We start from the raw sequence: 24,509 nt of genomic DNA on the forward strand, positions 1-24,509 counted from the left end.
ATGTATTTTTACAATGATTTGACCAGATCTTGGCACCTACACTGGTATTACAAAAATGCCATGTATTCAGGGCTATCTTTCCGTAATAGTGGCATTATACACATAGCAAGTTAATGGACTAAATGTAAAACCCAGTGTCAACCAGGTCTAATAAAACAACATAGTTGAACTCTGGTGACCTTGTCCTTTGTTGTATTATGCACACAATAACAATTATTAACGACAACAACGGAGACAACGACAACGCCGGACACAAATTTTTCCTTTAATATACCTTTCCCTCCCATCTTTGATGGTACGGGCAAGATAACAAGATATTGACATCCACAAGTGAATAAATTCCAAGTAGTGGATTATTGGCCTCCCCATCAATCGACACCTGTTTGGCATTTAACAAGTAGAATTAGGCTACTAAATTAATCATGAAATTGCCACAACAATCACTTCTTCTAGGTTTATATGTACCAGTACTGTCTTGCTAACTACCGATTGTGTTAGAAAGGCTTCATGTTGACAATCTCATGTCTTGATTTTCAGAATTATTATTCAGTCAAAAAACTGTTAACATTGAAACAAGCATCACGAAACAGAAGCAAGACATTTACGTAAAACAGAACACTGTCACATCAACATTATTAGTATAACCTATGGCTCGGATTGATACAAAACATTGACTATAATCGCCTGTTTCTGCTGATTTCAAAAAAAAAATATTGTGGAATTACCAATATATAAAAACTTTTTAACATTTTTCCTACATCAATTTTTTATTTATTCACTCATCACATCAGGCAGGAATGCAAATGTAATGTGTGTGTTTTTTTATGACGACCTGACAGGCGAGAAAGAGGCCAATTATTATGCATAGATATGTTATTCTTGGCAGTGAGCTGGGTTATTTGACTTGAACAGCAGAAAGAGTCTACACAATGATTATTATCATTTCGCATCCGATAGGACACCAAATTCCCAAACCTAATTTATACTGTTGAGTCAGCAGTCAACTGGGAGGGATCAAATCTATATAACCTTTAATACTGATGCAAGGTGAACATGTTAACCGCTGGAATACATCCAGGTATAATATAAACACATCTTGTGAATTATTTATTCTACATTGTACCTGAAACATCCACACCTGCATGTATGTGTGAAATTCATTTTGAGACACTTCAAAAAAGAATTTTAATATTCAACTACCAACACAAATAGAAACGCTTTTATTGAAGTTTAAATTTTGAATGATATTTCTAATTTAATTCATTAAACCTCATCATACCATATTCAAAGGAATAATTATACCGGTATTTTACGATTAGTAAAATGAAGCAGCAGTTAAATTTCCGGTGATCATGACATGAAACACAAAAAAGTCACACGCAATGGCGAGATGAGTCATCAAGACTGACAGATAAGCTCATCTATATTCATGTGATGACCTACTTCTTTTAATATCTCAGCTTTCTGTTTAGTTTAGCTTCCACGTGTTCAAACAATGCTGTCTAAGTAATTATACAGTGTCTATATTTTTCAAAATACTAGCATGGTTGATAATGACCAGGTGAAGAATAGATTTTTTTCAGAAAAACTGTACGAACTTTTATTTTCACTGAAGGGATTCATCAGGAATCCGTGAAAATAAAATTCATACAAAACAGTCAAAATATCTTCAATGAAAATCCAGCTAAAATAAATACTGTATGCACTTCTATATCTTCAGTGAAAATCAAGCTAAAATTACTGTATGAACTTCCATTTTCACTGAAGGGACTCATCAAAAATCAGTGAAAGTAAAATTCATACAAAACAGTCAAAATATCTTCAATGAAAATCAAGCTAAAATTACTGTATGAACTTCCATTTTCATTGAAGGGACTAATCAAAAATCAGTGAAAGTAAAATTCATACAAAACAGTCAAAATGTCTTTGTAAATTGTAAATCCAGCTAAAATAAAGTATTTTACAGTAATAAGTAACATTTCCATACATGTAGTTCAGTATGCAAGAAATGCAATGGTTTGATCATGTGTATTTCTATTATTAGATATGCGCTTCTTAATAGAGCTAAGACCGTAGACATATTTTAAAACACAAGGTAGTATTAGTTTATAGGTTAAGGCATAACCTGGTGATGCAATGATATACCAGTCATGTTGCTTATGTGTGGAGGCTTTCAATTAGGCGATGTGTTAATCAAACCATCAAGTAGAAAAGTCAACAAAATTCATTCCCTTGAAGTATTGTAACTACCTTGTTGAAAACTTGTCTACTGGTTATTGATACATGTATTTGGTTTTTAAAAAAAAGGTTTTTCTATTGTAACAATGAATTCGCTTATTAGTGTGTTAGACCAATTACATGTGTCAAACTTAAGTTTTGAACTTCATGCATATTTTTGTTAGGTTAACACTAAATTAGTTTCTTGAAAGTGGATGTAGCTAATATAATTTTGACACAACTATAACTTGACATTTTTGCTATTATTATTTCCTGGCTATTCAAAAGTTCAAAGCAAAAAAAAACTTGGGAGTAGTCAAACTTGTTTTTGAATTATGAACCTCAATGGCATGTATTTTGACCAAATTTCAATTGAAAATGACCACCAACTTACAGCTTAATGCGTTACCAGAATGTGTTTGGAAATTCCAAGAGAAGTGAGGTGGTACAATACAGCATCCTGATTGGTTAATAACAGACTTGACCTATCAGGTCAAAAGATGTTGCAGGTAACATTCTGGTGGTACCAAATTAATATTGTAATAAAATGTGTGTACTTTTGTGACCAATTCTGCTTCTTCATTGTAAAAGTGTTGTTGAAATCAATGACAATGCAACCAAATTTGGAATTTTATTTTCCCTAAAATCATGTAATATTCCCCTCAATCTGTCACATGGTGAACTAAAATTACCATTTGCGCACCTTTTTGCAAGGGATGCCTGGGTAAGCGCCCACCCCTCTAAAATACATGATTTTTGGAGCTGAGTGAGACTAGTATGGTACCCTCATTATTACTGGTATTTTTAAGGTTACATACTTAAATCTGATCTGAGTGGTCCCCTGGGATATTTAACACCACATAGAAGGTTAACCTTCTCACCACAAGTTCACTCTTTTCATCACAAATTCACAAAATAATTCTGTTTATAGTCTGTATTTTTTCAGTGAAAATTGACTTAAATTTTGTCTGTTGGCTCCAAAATTAGGGTTTATTTCCAGAATATTGAAGAATATAAGAAAAAAATGCAGAAAAATTTAGGAAAATTTTGAAAGTCTGGTGGTGGTGAAAGGGTAAACACCAATGACAGGATAGAGACATTCACAATGTTACACAATCTCCCTCATCAACATTACACAGTATTTAACCAGTAAACAAATCAAACTAGTTCTCAGGTTTGTACATTTCATAGTTTGTTATTGCTTACCTCCTCTGTATGATCCACTGGCGGTCTATAGTAACAGGAGGTAGAATGTTGATCAATGGATTCTAAATTTCCAACAAATTCACATCCTATAACAGAAAGAAAATGTACACGTCATTTTCTGAATTAAACATTCTCCCGGTATATGAGAACAAAATAAACCAATTACACAACAAATGTAGATTGTTTGTATACTTTGCCATGACAAACTGAGTTACATTTGATTTCACCTTTACAGGTATCATTATATACAATTACTTGCTATTTTATGTCTAAGTTCTTTATGCTTTTTGCAATGAACTAAACTACAACTAAACCAATAGAGGCACACATAGATGTTAACATGTATTATACATCTGTCACTATAACACCATAAGTTAAAGCATGCCGTAATTTTGCTGTATTTTACAGGGTATTTTCATCCTACTATATTAGGAAATGCGAATTCCAAATATGAAATGAGTACCCATGTAAGCGTCCTTTAATAATATAAACAAACATGGCTGCCACCAGGGTTTGACCGGACTCCACACAAAGAAGTTCACTGATTCTGATCTAAACCTTTTTGATTTCAGCATTCCCATGATGTATCCTTGGAAGGAAAATATGTATAATAATAAGGTTATTACGAGGATACCTCAATGTATGCACTTAGACAGTACACCGTGCTATCGACCTCCGTTGCGCGTTGGTCGATACTCCTGCTGTACTGTCTTTGTGCATACTTTGAGCTATTCTCGTAATAACCTCATAATATTTTCAATGATTTTATGACAAAACAAAATTTCACAAAAGTCGCTGGCACTCCGTGGTGTACATGTAAGACCCTCAGAGAAATTTTCAGTGCTACAAAGTTTCAAGATTTTCACTGATTCACAAAATTTGTCTCACGAAATTAAAGTAGTTTACAGTATTTGTCTGTGATTTGGATTATGATGTAAATAATTCTCTAGTTGCTTGTGGGCGTTTTCTTCCAGTCATCAAAAATATGCAGAGATTTTACTCCACCAGCTGCAGTTCTGTACAGATGTTGATTTCTTTTATTTTAGGAATTTAGTTGAATAAATGAAAAAACCTATTCTTGTTTCATGCACACTGAAAAAACAAATTATGATGTGTTACCGGTATATCTTTGTATCAAAACATACTTTTCCAGACATATCTGAGGGTCAACAGAGATCAATTTCTAACTGCAAAACTATCGTAGTCACGAACGACTAATTATAAATCCCCCTATCTTTCTATTGCTGAACACTGTTGTACACTAAGTAATGTAGCAACCATAGAAATCAATACCTGTTTATTAGATTCATAATTAGGTGTTGGGGGAAACTAATTATGAAAAACGTTAAAACTTGCATAAGCATATGCGACAGTAGTAAAGTCAGCATGATATAAACACTACCATATTTGCTTTATTAAAAAGCATACTGTACGACTATTCTTTAAAAAGACAGCAATCATTAAATCCAATTAATGGATTAGGTGTACTTCTATTAGAGATACACTTGTAATAGAATAAATACATTATTTTATCCTATTTTATGCAATGACTTAATACAGGGATGAGTGGTGACCATGACATTTCTAGTAGCCTCAAAGGATGACTTCTGGTACTAGTATGCATGCCTCGAAGGATGACTTCTGGTAATATACTTATATTTTTCTAATTTCTGTATGTAGATTGATTGTTTATGCACTTGTAGTGGCACAGCTATACAACATTGATAGCTACGGAATCGCAGCATGTACAGTTTTATACAGACATTGCCTATCTATGGAACATACTTTCAATATGTGATTTTTCATTCAATATAAGATCTTGTGTATTTCAAATGATTTAATTTTGAACTTCGTCGAATCCCATACAAAGATGTGTCGCCACTACAATGCTATGACCTCTGTTTATACATGGTCTATTATATGTACATGTATATGTTGATTGAAATAGAATAATTAAAGCTAGGGGCATGTACATGTAAGACATGATTCAATTAATTGTAATTTATAAGTATCAAACTCACAAACAGGTGTAGAGCATTGCATACAAATCAAGATATCCAGAATCCGAAAAAGTCACAAATCAGGGTTACAAGTACGCCACAATTAATTAAAACAAGTTACTTGTTGTCTTAAATTGAACTGACTCACTGCAAATCTACATACTCAGCGAATAAATATCATTTACATATATTTTGCAAGAGAGATTTTCTTGAGTTCGATCAAAATCACAATATTTTGTAGCAGTCAATGCTTCACTGAGGTTATTAAAGACATGAAGCCACGGTGAAAATATAGCAGGTATCAGCACATGTACATATGCATGTTCATTACTTCACTAGCACGATTTATCTTGTACTTTTTTTGCTCTTTTTGTATCACATCTCAAATAGTTTAAACAAATAAAATTTGTATACATTTATTGTAAACTGGATAATCACAAGCTTATTTGACCATGAACACACCTTCTGTGCAGGCATGAAGGTCTACTGTAAAATACTTTATTTTTCCTTGGAATTAATTTTTCAATAGTTTTGCTGAAGGAATGATTCAGTGAAAATAAAATCCAGCGAATATACTTTTTTTCCTATATTTTACATTCAGCTCATTAAAAGTCAGTGAAAACAGGTTCCATACAAAACACCCAAAAAGTCTTTTCAGCAAAAATTAATTCCAGCTAAAATAAAGTATTTTACAATAGTTGAAGAAAAATGTAGATACTACTAGCACTACTTTATTAATGAAGCCCTACAACATTCCATATGTGTATATGATGTGTTTCTGTAAAACAAAGAATTATGTACACTGATGTACACGTATGTAGATATATTCTTTCTGCATAATGCCCTTTTTCTGTTTTATCTCTCTGTAAAAACAAGTTGACGAGTTTCTGTAATTGAGGATTATATTTCTCCTTGATCTGAGTAATAAATAAACTAATACCAGACAGAGATATATGTCACATGGATATGTCTGCACACAAAATTTACACTCAAAAATTATCAAAAGTGATCAGCCATCATTCAACATTGAGGATGACGTAAGTGATGGGATAGGTGATGAAGATCTTGAACAAAATGAAGATGAGTCACGCGATAGTAAGATGATTACAAAATCGCATGACAAACATACGTTTCGAGAAATATTAATGCAAAAGAGCAAGTCTGTGAAACAACTGGTCAGAGCTCATCTCAATCGTTTTTTTTTTTTTATTACGCTGATAAACTTGCTAATTTCTGTTTAGACAATTGAACCTATCAAAGCATTCACTGAATTTAGTTTTGTGGTTTGAAATAGGTACAGATGAATATAATTTTTATCGCAGTATATCGCCACACACACCCTTATTTTATACAAATATAGACTGTAAATATATTTTGACTACATGAAATCTCAATATATGTAAATTTATTGCTATTACTGTGGAATACTTTATTTTAGCTGGAATTAATTTTCGCTGAAAAGACTAGTTGGGCGTTTTGTATGATTTTATTTTCACTGATTTTTGATGAGTTAAATGTAAAATATAGGATTTAAAGAACATTCGCTTGATTTTGATTTTACTTTCACTGAATCATTCCTTCAGCGAAAATTAATTCCAAGAGAAAATAAAGTATTTTACAGTATCACACAACCAATGTTTGCATATTGATATCAAATTTTCCAAGCAGGTATTATTATTCCCATAAGTTTGGTTAATTTTATATGACAGTGACATTGACACTAAACAAACATGTCACCCACAATATTTGCATCTATCCATCAATTCAACCAATTAAACTGCACTTTCTTATGAAGTGGTGTTAATTTAAAAACCATGACGTGGTCAATACACCTTTATTAGCAATTAAATGGGTTGCTGTAAATTTGAGGTCGAAATTCAACAGTCAATTGCAATTGTGAAATCAATTCATCTTCATTCAACACAGGCAATCAAATTGAGAAAGGTTTCTCTGATAGAAATGGCTATTAGTCTTACAAATGGGGAACAGAAGAACAGCATGCAAATAATTCACACTGTAATCATCAAATTTCTTTTTAGTAACTTCATTTTAATAGTGAGTCAAAGAAAGCTTAGAAAGAGCTCCCGTGTGCTGAAGGTATCATAAAGTACAAATAAGCAATACTGTATTAACTATATTAGAAGCACATCTCAATACACAAAGCAAAAATTGTATTTATTGCATGCAAAATCATTGAAATATATTTTTATTTCAACCAGTACTTTACAGCAAGCAAAGCAGTGATCAGGGCGTCTCCAAGTGGCTATGGTATAACAATTATAATTTGTAATGAAATCATGACCGTATATGATGACATGAAATTACAGTTATGCATATTATTGAGGTTACATGACCCCATTTATACAAGGTAAGTAATTAATATGCATGCATGTCAATCTGATCTGTGGATTATCCAAAAACATTTACGTACATGTACCTAGTTTCATTAAAATTAGATAGGTTATCAAGTTATCTGTTGAGCACCTACAAATTGGTTAATTCATGCAAATTGGGTAATTAGTAAGCAAAAAATCTTATAATTGGTTCCTGAGATATCAGTGGAACAGACGTACATACTGTTATACATACATATTTATATACATATATACATACACGCACGCACTAACTGCAAAGATTCCTATATGCTTCGCACACAGGAGTCAATTAAGAAAATTGTTTTTGTTTTTTTTCTGATTAACCCGCATTAAAAATCATCAACCCTTCATGATTTACATTTTAATTGAAGTATGCCCTCTATGGCCAGAATTTATAGACACTTGGGGGTCACTTCTTTTGCAACTTCCTGTTCAGATCATTGAATAAACAAGCAGCCTATCGGCTGAGATAGCTCCGCTGTTAGCAATGCACATTTCAATTAAAGAACTGAAGAAATCATTAGAAAATGAACAATATGAATAGTATCAAAGCAATCGGTTTTACGGTTTTTAACAAGAAGTCGAAAATATCACTTTTTACCAAAAATTACAAAAATATTCACCAAAATAAATTAATTAGAGAATTGAAGATATCATCAAAAAATGGACAAATCTGAGAGAGGTCCACATGTAGTACCTATATATGTAATATCAAAGCAATCGGACTTACAGTTTTCAACAAGAAGTCGAAAATATCACTTTTTACCAAAAATGACAAAAATATTCACCAAAATTAGAGAATTGAAGATATCATCACAAAATGAACAAATCTGAGAGAGGTCCACATGTAGTACTTATATATGTAATATCAAAGCAATCGGACTAGCGGTTTTTAACAAGAAGTCAAAAATATCACTTTTTACCAAAAATATTCACCAAAATTAGAGAACTGAAGATATCATCACAAAATGAGCAAATCTGAGAAAGGTCTACATGTAGTATCTATATATGTAATATCAAAGCAATTGAACTATTGGTTTTTAACAAGAAGTCGAAAATATCACTTTTTACCAAAAATTACAAAAATATTCACCAAAATTAGAGAATTGAAGATATCATCACAAAATGAACAAATCTGAGAGAGGTCCACATGTAGTACCTATATATGTAATATCAAAGCAATCGAACTTGCGGTTTTTAACAAGAAGTCGAAAATATCACTTTTTACCAAAAATGACAAAAATATTCACCAAAATTAGAGAATTGAAGATATCATCACGAAATGAACAAATCTGAGAGAGGTTCACATGTAGTACCTATATATGTAGTATCAAAGAAATTGCACTTGCGGTTTTTAACAAGAAGTCGAAAATATCACTTTTTACCAAAAATGACAAAAATATTCACCAAAATTAGAGAATTGAAGATATCATCACGAAATGAACAAATCTGAGAGAGGTTCACATGTAGTACCTATATATGTAGTATCAAAGAAATTGCACTTGCGGTTTTTAACAAGAAGTCGAAAATATCACTTTTTACCAAAAATGACAAAAATATTCACCAAAATTAGAGAATTAAAGATATCATTACAAAATGAACAAATCTGAGAGAGGTCCACATGTAGTACCTATATATGTAATATCAAAGCAATTGCACTTGCGGTTTTTAACAAGAAGTCGAAAATATCACTTTTTACCAAAAATTACAAAAATATTCACCAAAATTAGAGAATTGAAGATATCAACATGAAATGAACAAACCTAAGAGAGGTCTACCCAAGGTACATATACACCAAGTATCAAAGCATTCAGGCTTGTAGTTTTCAAGAAGAAGTCGAAAAAGTAAAACATTGACACGGACGACGGAGACGGACAATCACTCATATGATAAGCTCCGCTCGACAAAGTCGTCAGCAGAGCTAAAAAAGTTTATTTATAAGAAGTTACCATTTTTCATTTATTCTCACCCCCCCCCCCCCAAAAAAAAGGGAAAAAAGGTTGAAGAAAAAAATGCAGAGAAATTTGTTGGGGGTGGGTACACTCGTGTATGTGTATATACTTGCATGGTGACTTAATATTATTAAACATACTTTGTGATGTGTGGTCAATGTAATGTAAAACCCATGGTATATATCATTACATGCATAAAGGGATTTGAGACTGACATATACATGTTGTACCTGTGTAATGTATATGGTATGAATACGTTGATTCAGTTATAAAACTTGTCCAGTCCTGTGTGATGACATAATTACCGGTATACCACAATTTCACTCGCACGTGGCAGACTGAAATTACACACCAGATAATGAGAAATAAACGCATAAAAAAAGAAAAGAAAATGACCATCGTTTATTGAATCAAATCATGATACTAACTGACATGCCTCAGGAACCAATCATGAGTGATGTCAATGCCTAGTTTGAAAAAAATCAGCCTGGGCATACCTGAGTTTATGGCAATTGTTGATTTTTGGTGTTCTAGGGGATACAATTGGCTGCTCGGTAGTCAAGCACGAATGAAACAAAAAATACACAATAATGGGCAAATGTATACCAATATGACTTGTCTTTGTACCAACTTTGAGCAAAATCAGTTAAGGCTGGACCCAAAACATAAGTCCCTTATTTGGACGAAGATTATTAAATATTAACAACTAAATAACATAAGTTTCATGTTTACTAGCAATATGATTAACGGAATATCAAAATCCCAGTTAAATTCCTTGTATTGCCCCCTCCTATCAGGCATGATATCAATAAACTAAGTACTAACACTGAATTACTGACATAGACTGACATAATTCAAGCATACAAATCAGCATTGCAGACACGTATAACGGTATCCACACAGATTAGAAAACCTGCATGATAATTTAATCCAAGAAGACAGATTCATTCATCTTCTTCAATTTACATTAATTCAAATGTGAAACAAATTGTGATTATGGCAGGAGGTGTTCAAAGAAAAGATTACTTAATTAGGTGATGATAAACCCCCTCCCCTTCGTTCTGCTCTCTCCCCTCCCACAGGTGTCTGATGCACATGTATTGAATAATTCGATTACAATCACAAAAGTTAATATTTAATCAATATCTACTCACAATATACATTTATAATCCATAATTATGTTATTTTTAATCTGGTGACAAAGTGTTCAAAGGTAGTGAATGTTACAATGTTTTTCTCTCCAGCCTGCCATAATAGAGCAGACACTGGAATTATAAAAATTTAATTTATATTTTCTATTCAATTATAGAAAGGTATTTTGTGGAGCCATAGTAGATATCTGTTAATGTATAAATTATTTACTTATTAATTTTGTTATTTTCGCTGATTAGTGAAATGTGATGAATTAAAACCATGTAAAAATGTCAAAAAGATAATGGAATTTTTTGTTCATTATGAAATTAAAAAATTAGTAGATATGGGAAAATTAGGTTTTGATTTCATGGTATGACAAATACCATAAATCTCTATTAGTAGTTCATGTGTTTACAATACTGTTTGCTCTATTAGTAGCAAGTATGTTCACGTAAATGACAAAGGGATTTTCCTTTCCTTTTTTGTGCTGTAACAGTGTATCATTGGTTTTACTGCAAGTTAGCAGAAATATCATACTGTAAAATACATTATTTTAGTAGCAAAAATAAATGCTGAGTGAAAATAAAGTATTTTACAGTAGTATTGATTTGATTTTGCATCTCAAACGTCCATATATTGTAACCTTTCTATGACAAACTTGTTGGGAGACACTAGTAGTTTGGTAAGTTGAAGCATTTTTATTACTAAATAGCGTACTCGTCACTCATGTTTATATACCTATGTATTCATATGCAAAACAACAAACCTATGGTACATACAGATTGTATTGTTTTATTTTATTTGATCAATGTTTAGGAATACACATACATGTTTCGATACAAGTATGATTATAAATATAAAACATTAAATTTATGTTGATTATATCATCAATTTAAATATTATATTTACAAAACGTCGGTTTCACTGCCTGAAAACATAGTTAAACTCATGTTACCTTGCCCTTGGTTGGCATTCTTTCAAATTGAGACAAACGTCACTCATACAATTGTATTTTACCATGGGCAAAACCAAAATCATGTCATAAACAAACTTGGACAGATACAATGTAAGCCCTCAATGACTAATATGTGATAATTCTGAATAGTGAATTGGATAAAAAAAAACTACAAAAGTTCTGAGGAGCAGACAAAAAGAGACAGACAAATGAAGATCAATTTACTATCATTTTAGTCATCCTTTGAACAATAATGTTTATTTATGTGAATGTTGCTGCAATACAGTAAAATATTATCAAAATTGCTAGAAATTGCTTTGAATGTTATTTAAATTGTTTTAATTACATTCATTAAGTTTGGAGTGTATTTGATAATTTTCAACTGCCAAATATACTATAAATAGCTTTGTTATTTAAAACACTGATATCATCCACTGAACTAGCCTGAATTTAGTATTAGCTTCCAGATGTCTACCTGAGTGAAAAACTAAATGGATAGTGTTGCAGGTCAAATCATGCAAATACATTATGGCGGAAAGTGCTTTTCACCAGTGGAGATAATGATGAAGAGTTTGACTTTGACTGTGCTCCAACAGACTTTAATATTTTCAATCTCATTAATTCGGGTAGTATGTAATTAATAATATAATAAAATGTGCATATTTTTTGTGACCTTTTCTGTTTCTTCATTGTATTATAAAAAGTCAATGACGACACAATTAATTTTATTTGCCTTCAAAGAAATAATATCCCACTCAATCTGTCATATGGTGAATTAAAATTGCCATTTGCACTCTTTTCCCAGGGGGGGGTGCTCGGGGAAGCGCCCACCCCTAAAAAATCATTTTCTGAGTTGACGACCCTGGGCACTAACGCAGACGATTACGGTAATACAGACTCAGACACCTGCACTATACAATAGATCTTCCCTCCAATTGCAATCAGATTTTGAAGCCACTCAATTCATTTACCGATTACTTAAGCTCTAAAGTCCTAAAGAGAATAAGATTGATTAAACCATACCACTTTCTCATTAGTGCTATTTTTTCAGGCTTCATTTAGTTTGCTTTTTGTTGCATGTCTGACACTAACAGTACATAGCATAATAAAGATTGGCTAGTCATGGTTCAACACAAGCTAATGCGAGTCAAACTTTAGTTGGGCTATAGGTCAAATTAAAATCTGAAAAGGTTCTATGCTTTTAACAAGGGAAAGGTAAATAGTGTTTGTTACGATTGTGTTATGATTGATTATTGGAATACTGAACAAGCACTAAAACCGATTACACAAGGAAAATTATGCCTTTAAAATAAAATACATTATAAGGAATATTGAAGGACACTAATGAAAATTCATTAGGCATCAAACAGGACTTGACACTAAGAGAAATCCTATAGCCCGGGACATGTGCAATTGCCATTTGAACAACATACATGTGGGACAAATGAGTTGAAAAATCAAGCCCTGATCACAGCATTTGACACTTCTGTCAAGTTTTAACCCTGCATGTCTAATATGATGTTATGACCGACTGTCATTTCAGTAGGGGGCAGTTGCTCTATCATTTTGGATAAACAATACAGAAAATTTATCATCAGGATGAATATAATAGAGCTAATTAGTACATTACATTGTTATGTAAATTAGTTATTATTACCGTACTCGACCACGTTAGCGCCCAGGGGCCTCAACTCAGAAAATCATGAGCACCCCCCTCGAAAAAGAGTGCAAATGAAAAATTTGATTCATCAAGTGACAGATTACGTCTTTGAGGGAAAATCAAATTAAAAAATTAGTTAAGTCGTCATTGATTTTCACAATGAAGAACAGAAATGATCAAAAAAAATATGCACATTTACAATATTAATTACGTACCACCAGAATTTACGAAATTAAAAACATTTGAGTCTGTTGGAACACAGTCGAAGTAAAAATTGTCCTATTATCTCCACTGACGAAGGTGTTGGATCATACGCAAACTCTCGATGAAAATCACTTTCCGCCATGATGCATTTGCAGATTTGACCTGCAGCAGCGTACTTTGACCTAATGGGTCAAGTTGGTTATTAACCAATCAGAATGCTGTGTTGTACTGACGCAATTCTTCGGAAATTACCGAAGACTTCCGGTAACGCTATGCGGACGTGAATTATCGATGTCGAAGTACGATCTGTTGGAATTGATTTCAGCAAATAAACGACATGGTTTTTCCAAAAAACCAGTAACTAGCCATTTTTGAGAAGTAAACTGAATATGGCATGAAATATTTACCGCATTTTACTTGTATTAACAGGTCATTGTCGAGGCGTAGTTTACACACGGTTACTGTGTTCTACGCATTCACAACATGTTCACAGCGGTCGATATCCACGCTGTATCATATAAAAACAATTACTAAGATTCGTTACGCAAGACCAAGTTTTAAATTACCGGTAGTTGCATTTTGAAGGAGTGGGCGCTCTGCTGAATGTGACCCCAAATATAAAAATTGCGCAAAAGTGGGGGTGGGCGCTTGCCCGGGCATGGCTGCTAACGCGGTCGAGTACGGTAGTTAAGACTAATTCGAAATGTTCAAACTCCAATTAAATTTTCAAAAGCAAAAAACTAGTCTAAGAGTAATTATTATATGGAAAACGAAATTACAAAATGACAGATAATTCATTACTAGCGGTAAAATGAATGAGACTTTCAAGAGGCAGACAAAACTGAATTAATGAAATGCTGTTGTAGCTATGGTACTTTCTCCATTGGAATCAGACATGCTTGTGTCATTAACATAGCAAAACAGTGATGAGTTGGTATGCTTCAAAAAGCAGCCAAACCAAATATGATTTCCATAATCACATGAAAATTTAGGATTACTCACCTCTATCTCGATGGGGACACGGAGTAAAAGTACAGATTTTGAAATGTTCTTCTAAATCCCTGCGTCGAAAGTTTCCGCACTGTTCAGGATTATTTACGCATGGCACTAATGCATATTGGCAGTCTTCTTCATGATTTTGGCGTGATCCAAAAGTTATACTTTCTGGACAACCACTCTCATCTCGTACAAACAGGTCCTGCGATTCTGATCGCATAAGACCATGGCAGCAGTATACTTGCAGATCTTCTATCTGTCCCACAATTGCCCTGTAATCAATAAATATATATAAACAAACAAACAAAATTATTAATCTAAGTTTTCAGTATTCTGGTTGTGGGAAAGGGTGGATGAGAGGGCTGTTGCTGATGATAATACATTGTAATGATGATGATGAGAAGGACTAGGACGAGGTTGGGGAGAAAGAAGAGAGGGTGGATGGGCAGGAGCAGGGAGAAATTTAAATGAGATTTTGACATTCCCTCCAACTTTTTAAGATTATAATAAGAAGGAACGAATTAGAAATTCTTACAACAAGTTGACAACGGCAGACTTGGCATTTTAGGTCTAAGCTTTATAGTTAGGTCTGAAAAATGAACACAATATATGTAAAATATTTAGCCAGAACGGATGGTACATTTTTTTAAATTAATTTTTTTTTTCTTGCTAATTTTTACAGCAACAACTGGAATACACCATCTGCCTGAATTCCAGTTTGAATATCATCATTCATGAATAACTAATAATGATATCAACAAAGTGATGAAATATCTCTCTTGTTTACATAAATTATATCACTACATATCAGACATGTGACACCAGATATGACAAATACCAGTAGTTCAAGGATATTGAACAAAATTCAAACAGTTATAAAAACAAACATGTGTTTGTAAATAAAGATTCCTCATCAATCAATGTACAATTACACTTATATGTATAATACATTACACTCAGTACGAAGATGATTTTTGAGCATATTTTTTTTCTTATTATTATTATTATTATTATAATATAATAACATTTCTTAAATGTTGATATCATTTAAAGAGAATAACATGTCTCCACATGTAGTGCCTATCTAGCAGAGACTACATGAGATAAGTAAGCCCTAAGCGGACCAAGGGCAGTGACCTTGACTAAGCATGCAGATTTACCTGTCAATTTATCACTTTTAATAGATACATTTACCAGATAATTGCATGCAGTACCACGGGGATCTCAACCATGGATAATAATCAATAAAGCTTTTACAGTGATTTTTGAAAAAGAAAAGGAAAGTTAAACACAGCACAGTTAACTATGCGTCATCAATTAATCAGTATCTTAGTTTTCATTTTTACCTTTTCCCTTGCATTACACATGTGATGCTAATGGTCATCAACGGAAACATCACACATTTATCACTTTGGCTTTAATAAGTGATTTTCTGTTCAGTGCGAGATATGTGAGGTATTGCTTGAAAGGCGCAGACTGAACGTCTGTGGCAAAATCAAATGATTTGATTTAGAACTTTTTTTTTTAATAGCTCAATGTTGAAATGACGAAAGTGACCATTATAAAATGTGAATAACTCATTATTTAAGTGTGGAAATACGCCAAAAATATTTTCATTTGTTGAATCCCAAGCAAAATATTGATGCCACTACAATGCTATGACCTTTCAGGGGTTTTTCTAGAAAAAAACTGCAAGAGGGAGCACTGCAATTCAGTGGCGCCACCAAGTGGGGGGATTCCCCCTACCAGGGTGTGGAGTTTTTGATAATTCTAAGTTAAAAGGTGACAGTTGAAGACTGTGACCACATGTGATCCCTGATCAATCAGAATTTTATGGTTGCCAGAGGATCTGCTTCCCAGGGTAAGGGGGCAAATGGACATGGCATGAGGGCGCTGCACCCCTGCTCCCTTGTTTAAAAGAATCCCAGTCTTTGTTTGTCCTATTTTTTATGTTTTTCATGCACAACTCAGGATCTCGCAGTGAACAGAAAATAGTTAATTGACACATTTTTTATCTCTAAACTGTTGAATTATCGCTAGTCAATTTGATAAATTGGGGGTGTTCATAAGGACGACCTCTCACGAAAGCCACTATGACCCTAGTCTTAAAAATGCCATAATAAAAGTAACTTTATTGCTCATTGTTTAAGATTTTACATTGGGTTATAGCAAAAAGTGACATTTCACTAATGTTTATACACGGAACTTGACACTACTTTTTTACAATTTAAGTTGCTTTTTAATCACATATTTTAGTGAAATATTGTTTAGTGAGAGAAATATTAATGTCATAAATAACACATAATAATGATAATCAAATTTCTGTGTGATGTTCGAAAGCACTCGCGTAATTTCAGGTATCAACTAGTTCGAAAATAGAACGTCCTTGAACATGATAAAATCACGCATAGAACACCTTTCAAACCAGACACTAACAACATCAACTTTATTGCAAATTTGCGCAATTTTGGGGCCAGTTTGTTCTTACATTATTTCATAAGTTTCATTTATCATTATTTAGTAAACATGCCCCTGAAACAATATGATATATCTATAAAACACGTGCCAATTGACGATTGACTTCGAAACATTCGGTGTAGAACGGACGCCGACCTGCAGCGTCAACGAGGTTATGTTATATTAAAATGTTGATCAATATTTCTGTAAAATCTGTATTAGAAACCGCGGCTTCTATTAAAATGGTACAATGCAATAGAGGGGATGAGGCTTCTATTAGAGCATCTACACATATGAGAAATGATGAAATTTTGGTTCTCAATTATTCAAAAAAAATGAGTGCGACTTCTATTAGGGATGCGGCTTCTAATACAGATTTTACGGTACTAAGGAATAAATACTATCACCATCCTTGACCTAGACACAGGGCTAATATTTGTGAAACCTTGCAAGATATGAACCATTATCACTTCACATTATTGCCCTTGAACTTGATTGGCATTTGTGGATGACCCATGAATAAATAGTTACCACAGTTGGATGATTACCAATCAATCACTCTTAGAAACTTTTACAGCTATCGCTAATCAGTATCTACTGCTTGTTATGTATTTTGTTAATTGGGAATGGTGTCTGTAATTGAATTGGATGATAAATTTCAATGCAGCCTAACAGTAATGAAAACCGGTCACATATCATCAATGCAGGATCCAGCAGACCGTAAATGAACCAATTTCTATAGTGACACCTGTTCTTCCCACTAGGAGTACAGCTAATGTCAAACAAGATACCAGTCAGTAATAGCCATACACAAGAAGACCTTGGCTGGGATACCTTATCATTGAATACTATTCATCAGTAAATAATAGTATATACAACTCAGATCAGAGAGGTCACCAACCTTAGATCAGAGACACACCCAGTTTCAAGGTAAAATTTCCATATAGACAAATGGACATATGGAACATCTATCAGACAAAATTTGGGCTTCAAGGCCTTCAACACCTGCAACACACTGCAGTCATTATGTCTCTATCAACATACAACCATTATAGGTGAACAGAGAACAGCATAACCTAATGTACTATCCCAATGTTATGCATCAGTTCACTGCATCAATGGTGACTAAATATAGAACAGCAACAGCAGCAGTCACACCATACATAAAAAACTATGACTTTACATTACAGTACATGTAACATTGTTTGGTTCACAGCTGACATTCTCATTATCACATAAATAAGATCAGCTTGTGACATTTAATAAAAGTGCTTTACCAGCATGACATTCTGAGCGCATAGTTATCTTTACAGATAGACCAGGCGATGATAAATGTATCTTAGTACATGCACATATCTATAAGTTTATGAAGTTACAATCTTCCCACAAATTCACTTAGGATAGTGATGCTGAAACAATATATACATGTATATTGTCAGGAATAATTCAGAAAAACTTGCACTCCTGTTGATGATTGGGGTGCTGGTACTTGTATGTATATTTCAAGGCTGGCAGCGAAGTAAATGGGTGAACATACAAGTCCCAGGGGAGAAATAAAAACTAACTGCCTCATCAAATAGATAATGGCAAACCTATCAATTATACCAAAATATTCCACCCCTTTAAGTCTATGACCTTTCTTTAAGTTGATCAATAATATTGAGTGTGTTGCATCACAGATAGTATACAATGCATGTAACTGGGTCTTCACCAACCAACACGGGTTGGGAAGATTAATAATATGACACACCACCTGTTCAATGCATCCACAGAAAGCCAGAATGAATGAGAAAAAAACAGTGTTAGCAAGTTGTGTGATAATGTTGAATTTTGAATCAATACAAAACTCAATATTCAAAGAAAACTATGAAACAAAATTTAATTAAATTTACATGGCGAGAGACAAGCGGCAGTGAAGCCGTTCTCATGATGCATGCTAAAAAAAACACCCAGTAAGATGAGGACAACAGGCTAATTCAGAGGGATTTCAACAAAATCTATTCTGATGCGAGGCTCAAAATAAGCATCAACAGAGAACCAAAATGTCATACTTCAACAAAGGCCTGCAATGTATATTAAAAACAGCCAAGGTAACTGAAACCCCTTCAATGCCAAGTATAGCTCAGCACTTTGTGTAAATCATAATACAAACCATGTTTCTGACAATCTTGAATTTCAAAACAAACCCAGCTGACTAACTAACAGTGGATACTTTGTCTTTCGTCCATACATTATCGCCTACACAAAGACAGAGCATGTACATCAAAAAAATGCCGACTGTCAAGCCCAGGTACAGGATATAAGGAAAACCACTCTTGCGGAAGAATGAGTGCTTTTTTTGACATGTATTTTGCTCACACAAAGCCACTTGTGTGATTAACAAATTTCAAGATTTTTTTTTTCTCGGTTCAGTCAAATTTTCACTTCATTTCTAATATGGTAGTGTTGGGGTGTCAGAGTCTAAATTAGCACAGATGTATAAATTATGGTGTCACTGGGTAGTCTTTGTTGACATGTACTATACTGTACAGCACACAAACATATTCAAGGATATAGAAATGCATACAGAAGCAAACATAAACTGAAAAATCATTAAAATATATTACTTAATTTGACCATAGACACACTTCTGGCATTTACGTAAGCACTAGAAGTATGTGGATAATTAAAACATGCCTTGACAAATCTCTTTGCACTGCATTGTTCTCACATGAAATGGCAAAGGTGAATACCAGGGATATTCTTTCTTACATTGTGGTGACAAGTATAAATAACAATGTATGTGTTTTGGAACAGTTATTTTTTTTTACTCACTTGAAAACTGTTGTTTCAAAGAATGAGAAAGAGTGGTTGCAGGTTCAACAACGAGATTTTGTTTGCTGTGGACGTGTATTAATTACCCACAGTCCCTTTATATAGCAAATATAGTAACCAGTGTCACAAATAAATGTAGTAAATGTAATACTAGTAAATTGTGTATTTGCACTTCTAAGTTCTATGGAACAAATGCAGTATAATCCATGAAATGATACTGTGCCACATATATGGTAACCAGTTTATACAGATCCATTTTTTTTAAATCAATTTCATCTCTATAAGCTGAAAAAATACGAAATTAAATCATTACTTGCATGTCAATTGGAATACATGTGATCAATTTTGTCTTATTTACTACATGAATTCTCAACAAATTCTCTAAATAAAGCTGCATGATCTACTGATTGAGTAATGTATGTAGAAATGAATCTTTCATTGTTCTGTTTTGGTCAGCAAGTCAGAATCACAAAGGTTGCTTGATATAGGTCCCACAAAATTGAATCACAAGCTGTGTACCCTCTAAATTTTGGCAAAACCACTAAAATAAATTCTGATAAAAATTAATGCATATTAATGCTTCTAAAAAAACATTGTATCCAATATATCATTTTCTTTAGCTCAAGTCGATCAGGAATATTTATTAGGCAAGAAATGAACATTCAATGAGCTAGCCTGAAATAAGACTGATATATCAGTTATGAGCATTTTTTTTTTAAATTATTAATAATATAGAAATATGAATGAATATTAATGGTCTCAAATGGGTACTACAAAAAGACTTTTAAATAAATATCATATTTGCTGTATAGCATATTTCACTCGCATAAATTACAGTTTTTATGGTCAAAAAAATTAAATGTTAATGTATACAAAAAATTTGATTTTTGATTAGCGGGAATAGTGGCACTGCTAGTATATGTATTATCTAAGAACTAACAAATAGTAATGCAAGGGATATAACTTTGCATGGGGTGATGGAATATATGTAAAAGGTTATCACCCTATATTTACTAGCACATAGCGGTAATCAATACAGTGACATCAAATGTTGTCCATGGATCAAAGGTGACCAGGTCACAGGGATATCGATGAACCTGTTTGTAACCCATGGATTACAATTTGCTGGTATTTTTTCTAAATTTTGTTCAATCATTTCAGACCTTAGAGCCCGAGTGTTTTCAGTTTAAATTTACTTATTAAAGCGAGAGGGTCGTCACCATGCACGTGCAGGAATTGAGTCAAAATTGCTAAAAATGCAAAGGCTCATGGGTGGACGCTTGTTTGTAAACAATGATACTCTATGGCCATATGAAACATGCGCAGGTGACGACTCCCCCGCTGTAAACCAAAAATACCGGTATGCAAAATTATTAGAAATGTCCCATGACGCTACCGGTAGTTGCAATTTTGTGCAAAATGCCCTACGCTAATGTTAAGACAACAGAATCCCTGTTCATGTGCATTCTATTTTTTGATTTTCAGTTGTTTCTCCTTCCCAATTTTCCAAGTCAACATCCAATGCATGTTAATAACATCAGAATCAACAATCTATTGATAATTTACCTGAAAAACATTACTAACTATGATACATTAATGCATAGTTTGTAGGATGGCGCCAAGTCCTCTTAGCAGGAAGTAGGTTAATGTATATGGATGTATAGCTCCATTAGTCTTTACTTTTCTCTCCACTCGCTTACAATTTAAAGTGATATCACTCTGACTTTGTGAATTTCATAATGAAATGTTAAAAGCTATACAATATTTTTTGCCAATTTTTAATTCATGCGCTACTGAGCCAGAATGACTTTTGTGTTATCAAATGAACGGAACACACACAGAGTAACATATCATATAATATATCATATCACATAATGCAAACAGCACCTAGACAGCTGAAAAAAAAAATTTTGATCTAACATAAAATCATTTACATGTTAACACCCCCCCTCCCCCCTCCGATAACATTATAAATGCATGCCACGTTTCATGTGATATTTTACATGTTACTAATTTTTCACCATGGATTGAAAAAATTATCAAAAATAGACCATTCAGGGAGGTGATTAGGGAGGTGTTTATTAAAATGAAAGGTTTCAAGCATAGTATCAACGAAGCTCCTTAGTCTTTGGAGGAGCTCTGCACTATATGCAAATTTAAGCAAGAATATTCATGAGCGTTCAGTAAGGTTTCTCATATTCGCAAGTAGTTTTTTTGAATGTAAATTGCTGTAAAAACAAAACGTAAATAAAATGTTTCATCAAAGCGCTGATTTCAAAACAGTACAGGTTGTAATATTTGGTATGTTAAATTGCTTTGTTGATGTAAAGCATTATATCCTGCACTGATTTGAATAAAAACGAAATATAATGGATTGAACTTAAATGTTTTCAACAGAGACGTCTGGTAGTTACTCTTTCTATAAATTGGGTGACCTCATTCAATGCTAATTAGTAAAATCGCAAGATACAAGGTAGCTCTGTGGAGATCCCCGGAGCTCCAGGGATACGGCACCGGAAGCCGGTGGTTTGATTTTGATCACCTTCCATAGAAAACACATGAAAAATTGATTGTATAATAATATTTAAAATACACAACGTTATTTTAGCTATCTGTTACAGCAACATGTGTAATTCGTTTTCACTGATCTGCCAAAAATTACATACGAACCATACCATGTAGAAAAAGGATGCATTTTCACTGGAAAAAATAACACAAAAAATACAAAATAACACCCTGCCTGACCTCAGATCAATGAATTAGAATAAAAAATAATTTCAATTTTTCCTTAATTAAAGACACACATGTTTCCATCAACGCCATGCTAAACAATTTACAATAAAAATTTGCGCTTAAAACTTAAAAGTTGTGTTATGAATAGAGCAAAGACAATATGCTTCAGTACTAAGACAGCATACTTTTTTTTAAATATATTTGTGTGCCAGGTGGCAGTTCCTAACATTGAAAGTCACTGCTGCCATGGAAACCATATTCCATGTTTGGGACAACATATAAATGACAGAACTGTGTCATCTTCTTATCATATGGTAACAACAACACAATTAATACATATTCAGTGAATCAATTTCGTTTAGAGGCAAAATGGCCTCCCCATTGAGTCTTGTGGCACACTCACCAAAGGTAAGTGGGTCAACCCCTTTTTGGAATTCAACTTGGGACTAACTAATTATAGATTCAGTAGAACAAGAACAAAGCTACCAGTCACTGGTAGGAAATTATAAATTACATAACACTGCCAGCAACAAGTGACATTGCAAATGCCATTCTCAATTAATTGCTACATATAACAAGACTAAATACTCAAACGATCGCTAATTACTAAATAACAGGAAAAGTTTTTTGAATATATTGTAAGTTGATTTGAATCAATTAACGGCTTTTTTACAGCCATTTATGATAAGGGAAACAGATCTCAGGTGAATTTTGTCATTCTTTTGTAGCCAGTGATGTAACATTTCTCGGGGAGGGGGGGGGGGTTATTTGTAAATCAGGGGGGTCAGGGCTATGAAAATAAAATGAAAGTTTCTGAATTGTTTACCAACACATAATCCCAATTCAATAAGGTTCGATTACAAAAAAAGTAAATACAGGTCACAGTGGGAGGGGTGAACACGCCTTAATTTCAATAAAGAGGCATGATCTCTAATGGGCGAAGGACAGGTAAAAACTATATACCAAACCAGGCCATACAAAGACAGCCCCCAAACTTCGTTCCCAGGTGTCCAATTGCTTATTCTCCACAGCTAATAGTTTGTTCAAGAACAATGAGTTTTTGATTTAACAATAAGTACACGAAACACAATCTACATGGTCTGTTTTTTCTTCTGAAAACTAGAAAGCTAAACTTTTCATTGTATTTCAGGTGTAGCGTCCCTTCAGTGTGACCCTTAGGGTAAAGTAAAGAGGGTTGGAATGTGCCAAATCTGGGCAGCCAGACAAAGGCAAAGATACAATAGAAACAAGTCAGCTAACAAGTGTCACAATAGATCATTCCTACATATATATATAGTGTGAAAGAAGCAATGTTCACTAGGTTAAAATTATCAACGTCTAAAATTCTGTGATTTTGTGAGTAAAAGTATTGTTTGGCCAATATTAAATTTAGTGCATTAGTGATATAGTTTGCAATAAAATGAAAAAAAAGGAATCATCCATTTTTTAGCTTTTTTTCAATTATTAACAATAAAAGATATAGATAGATTTTGAGGTAGTTTGCTACTATCAAAATATATATTGAGAAATCCTTGATGTTCATCTTAAATCAGAATGTGAAACAAATTGATGTGCAAATATATAATATTATGTATGACGCATGTGTGAAGTTTGAATGTAATCAGTAAACATCCAAGATCCAGTTCTTGAATGCCAGAAATGCTTGATTTTGAAGGATTTTTTCAGCACAAAAATGGCTGTCTTTGGGCCATTTTGAATTAGAGCATCAAACCAAAACATCTGTATATCTATGACATGATGTATAATGAATACACAATATTTGAACATAATCAGTCAAAGCAAGTC

At 33.3% G+C, this 24,509-nt stretch overlaps 1 protein-coding gene across 3 annotated transcripts in view; it reads right to left on the reverse strand.

The window, feature by feature from the left end:
- LOC102806950 (E3 ubiquitin-protein ligase TRAF7-like) overlaps positions 1-24,509 on the reverse strand; it is a 73,596-nt gene that overhangs the window by 44,746 nt on the left and 4,341 nt on the right. For all 3 annotated transcript variants that reach the window (XM_085500159.1, XM_085500158.1, XM_006816392.3), the window contains exons 2-3: positions 14,706-14,971; positions 3,424-3,509 (exon numbers count right to left, since the gene is read on the reverse strand). In XM_085500159.1, the coding sequence (XP_085356285.1) occupies positions 3,424-3,509; positions 14,706-14,971 (352 nt within the window). The remainder of the gene's footprint in view (positions 1-3,423; positions 3,510-14,705; positions 14,972-24,509) is intronic.

The sequence above is a fragment of the Saccoglossus kowalevskii genome, chromosome 6, assembly GCF_978046115.1.
Source record: "Saccoglossus kowalevskii chromosome 6, keSacKowa6.1, whole genome shotgun sequence".
In the NCBI taxonomy this organism is placed as follows: Eukaryota; Metazoa; Hemichordata; class Enteropneusta; family Harrimaniidae; genus Saccoglossus; species Saccoglossus kowalevskii.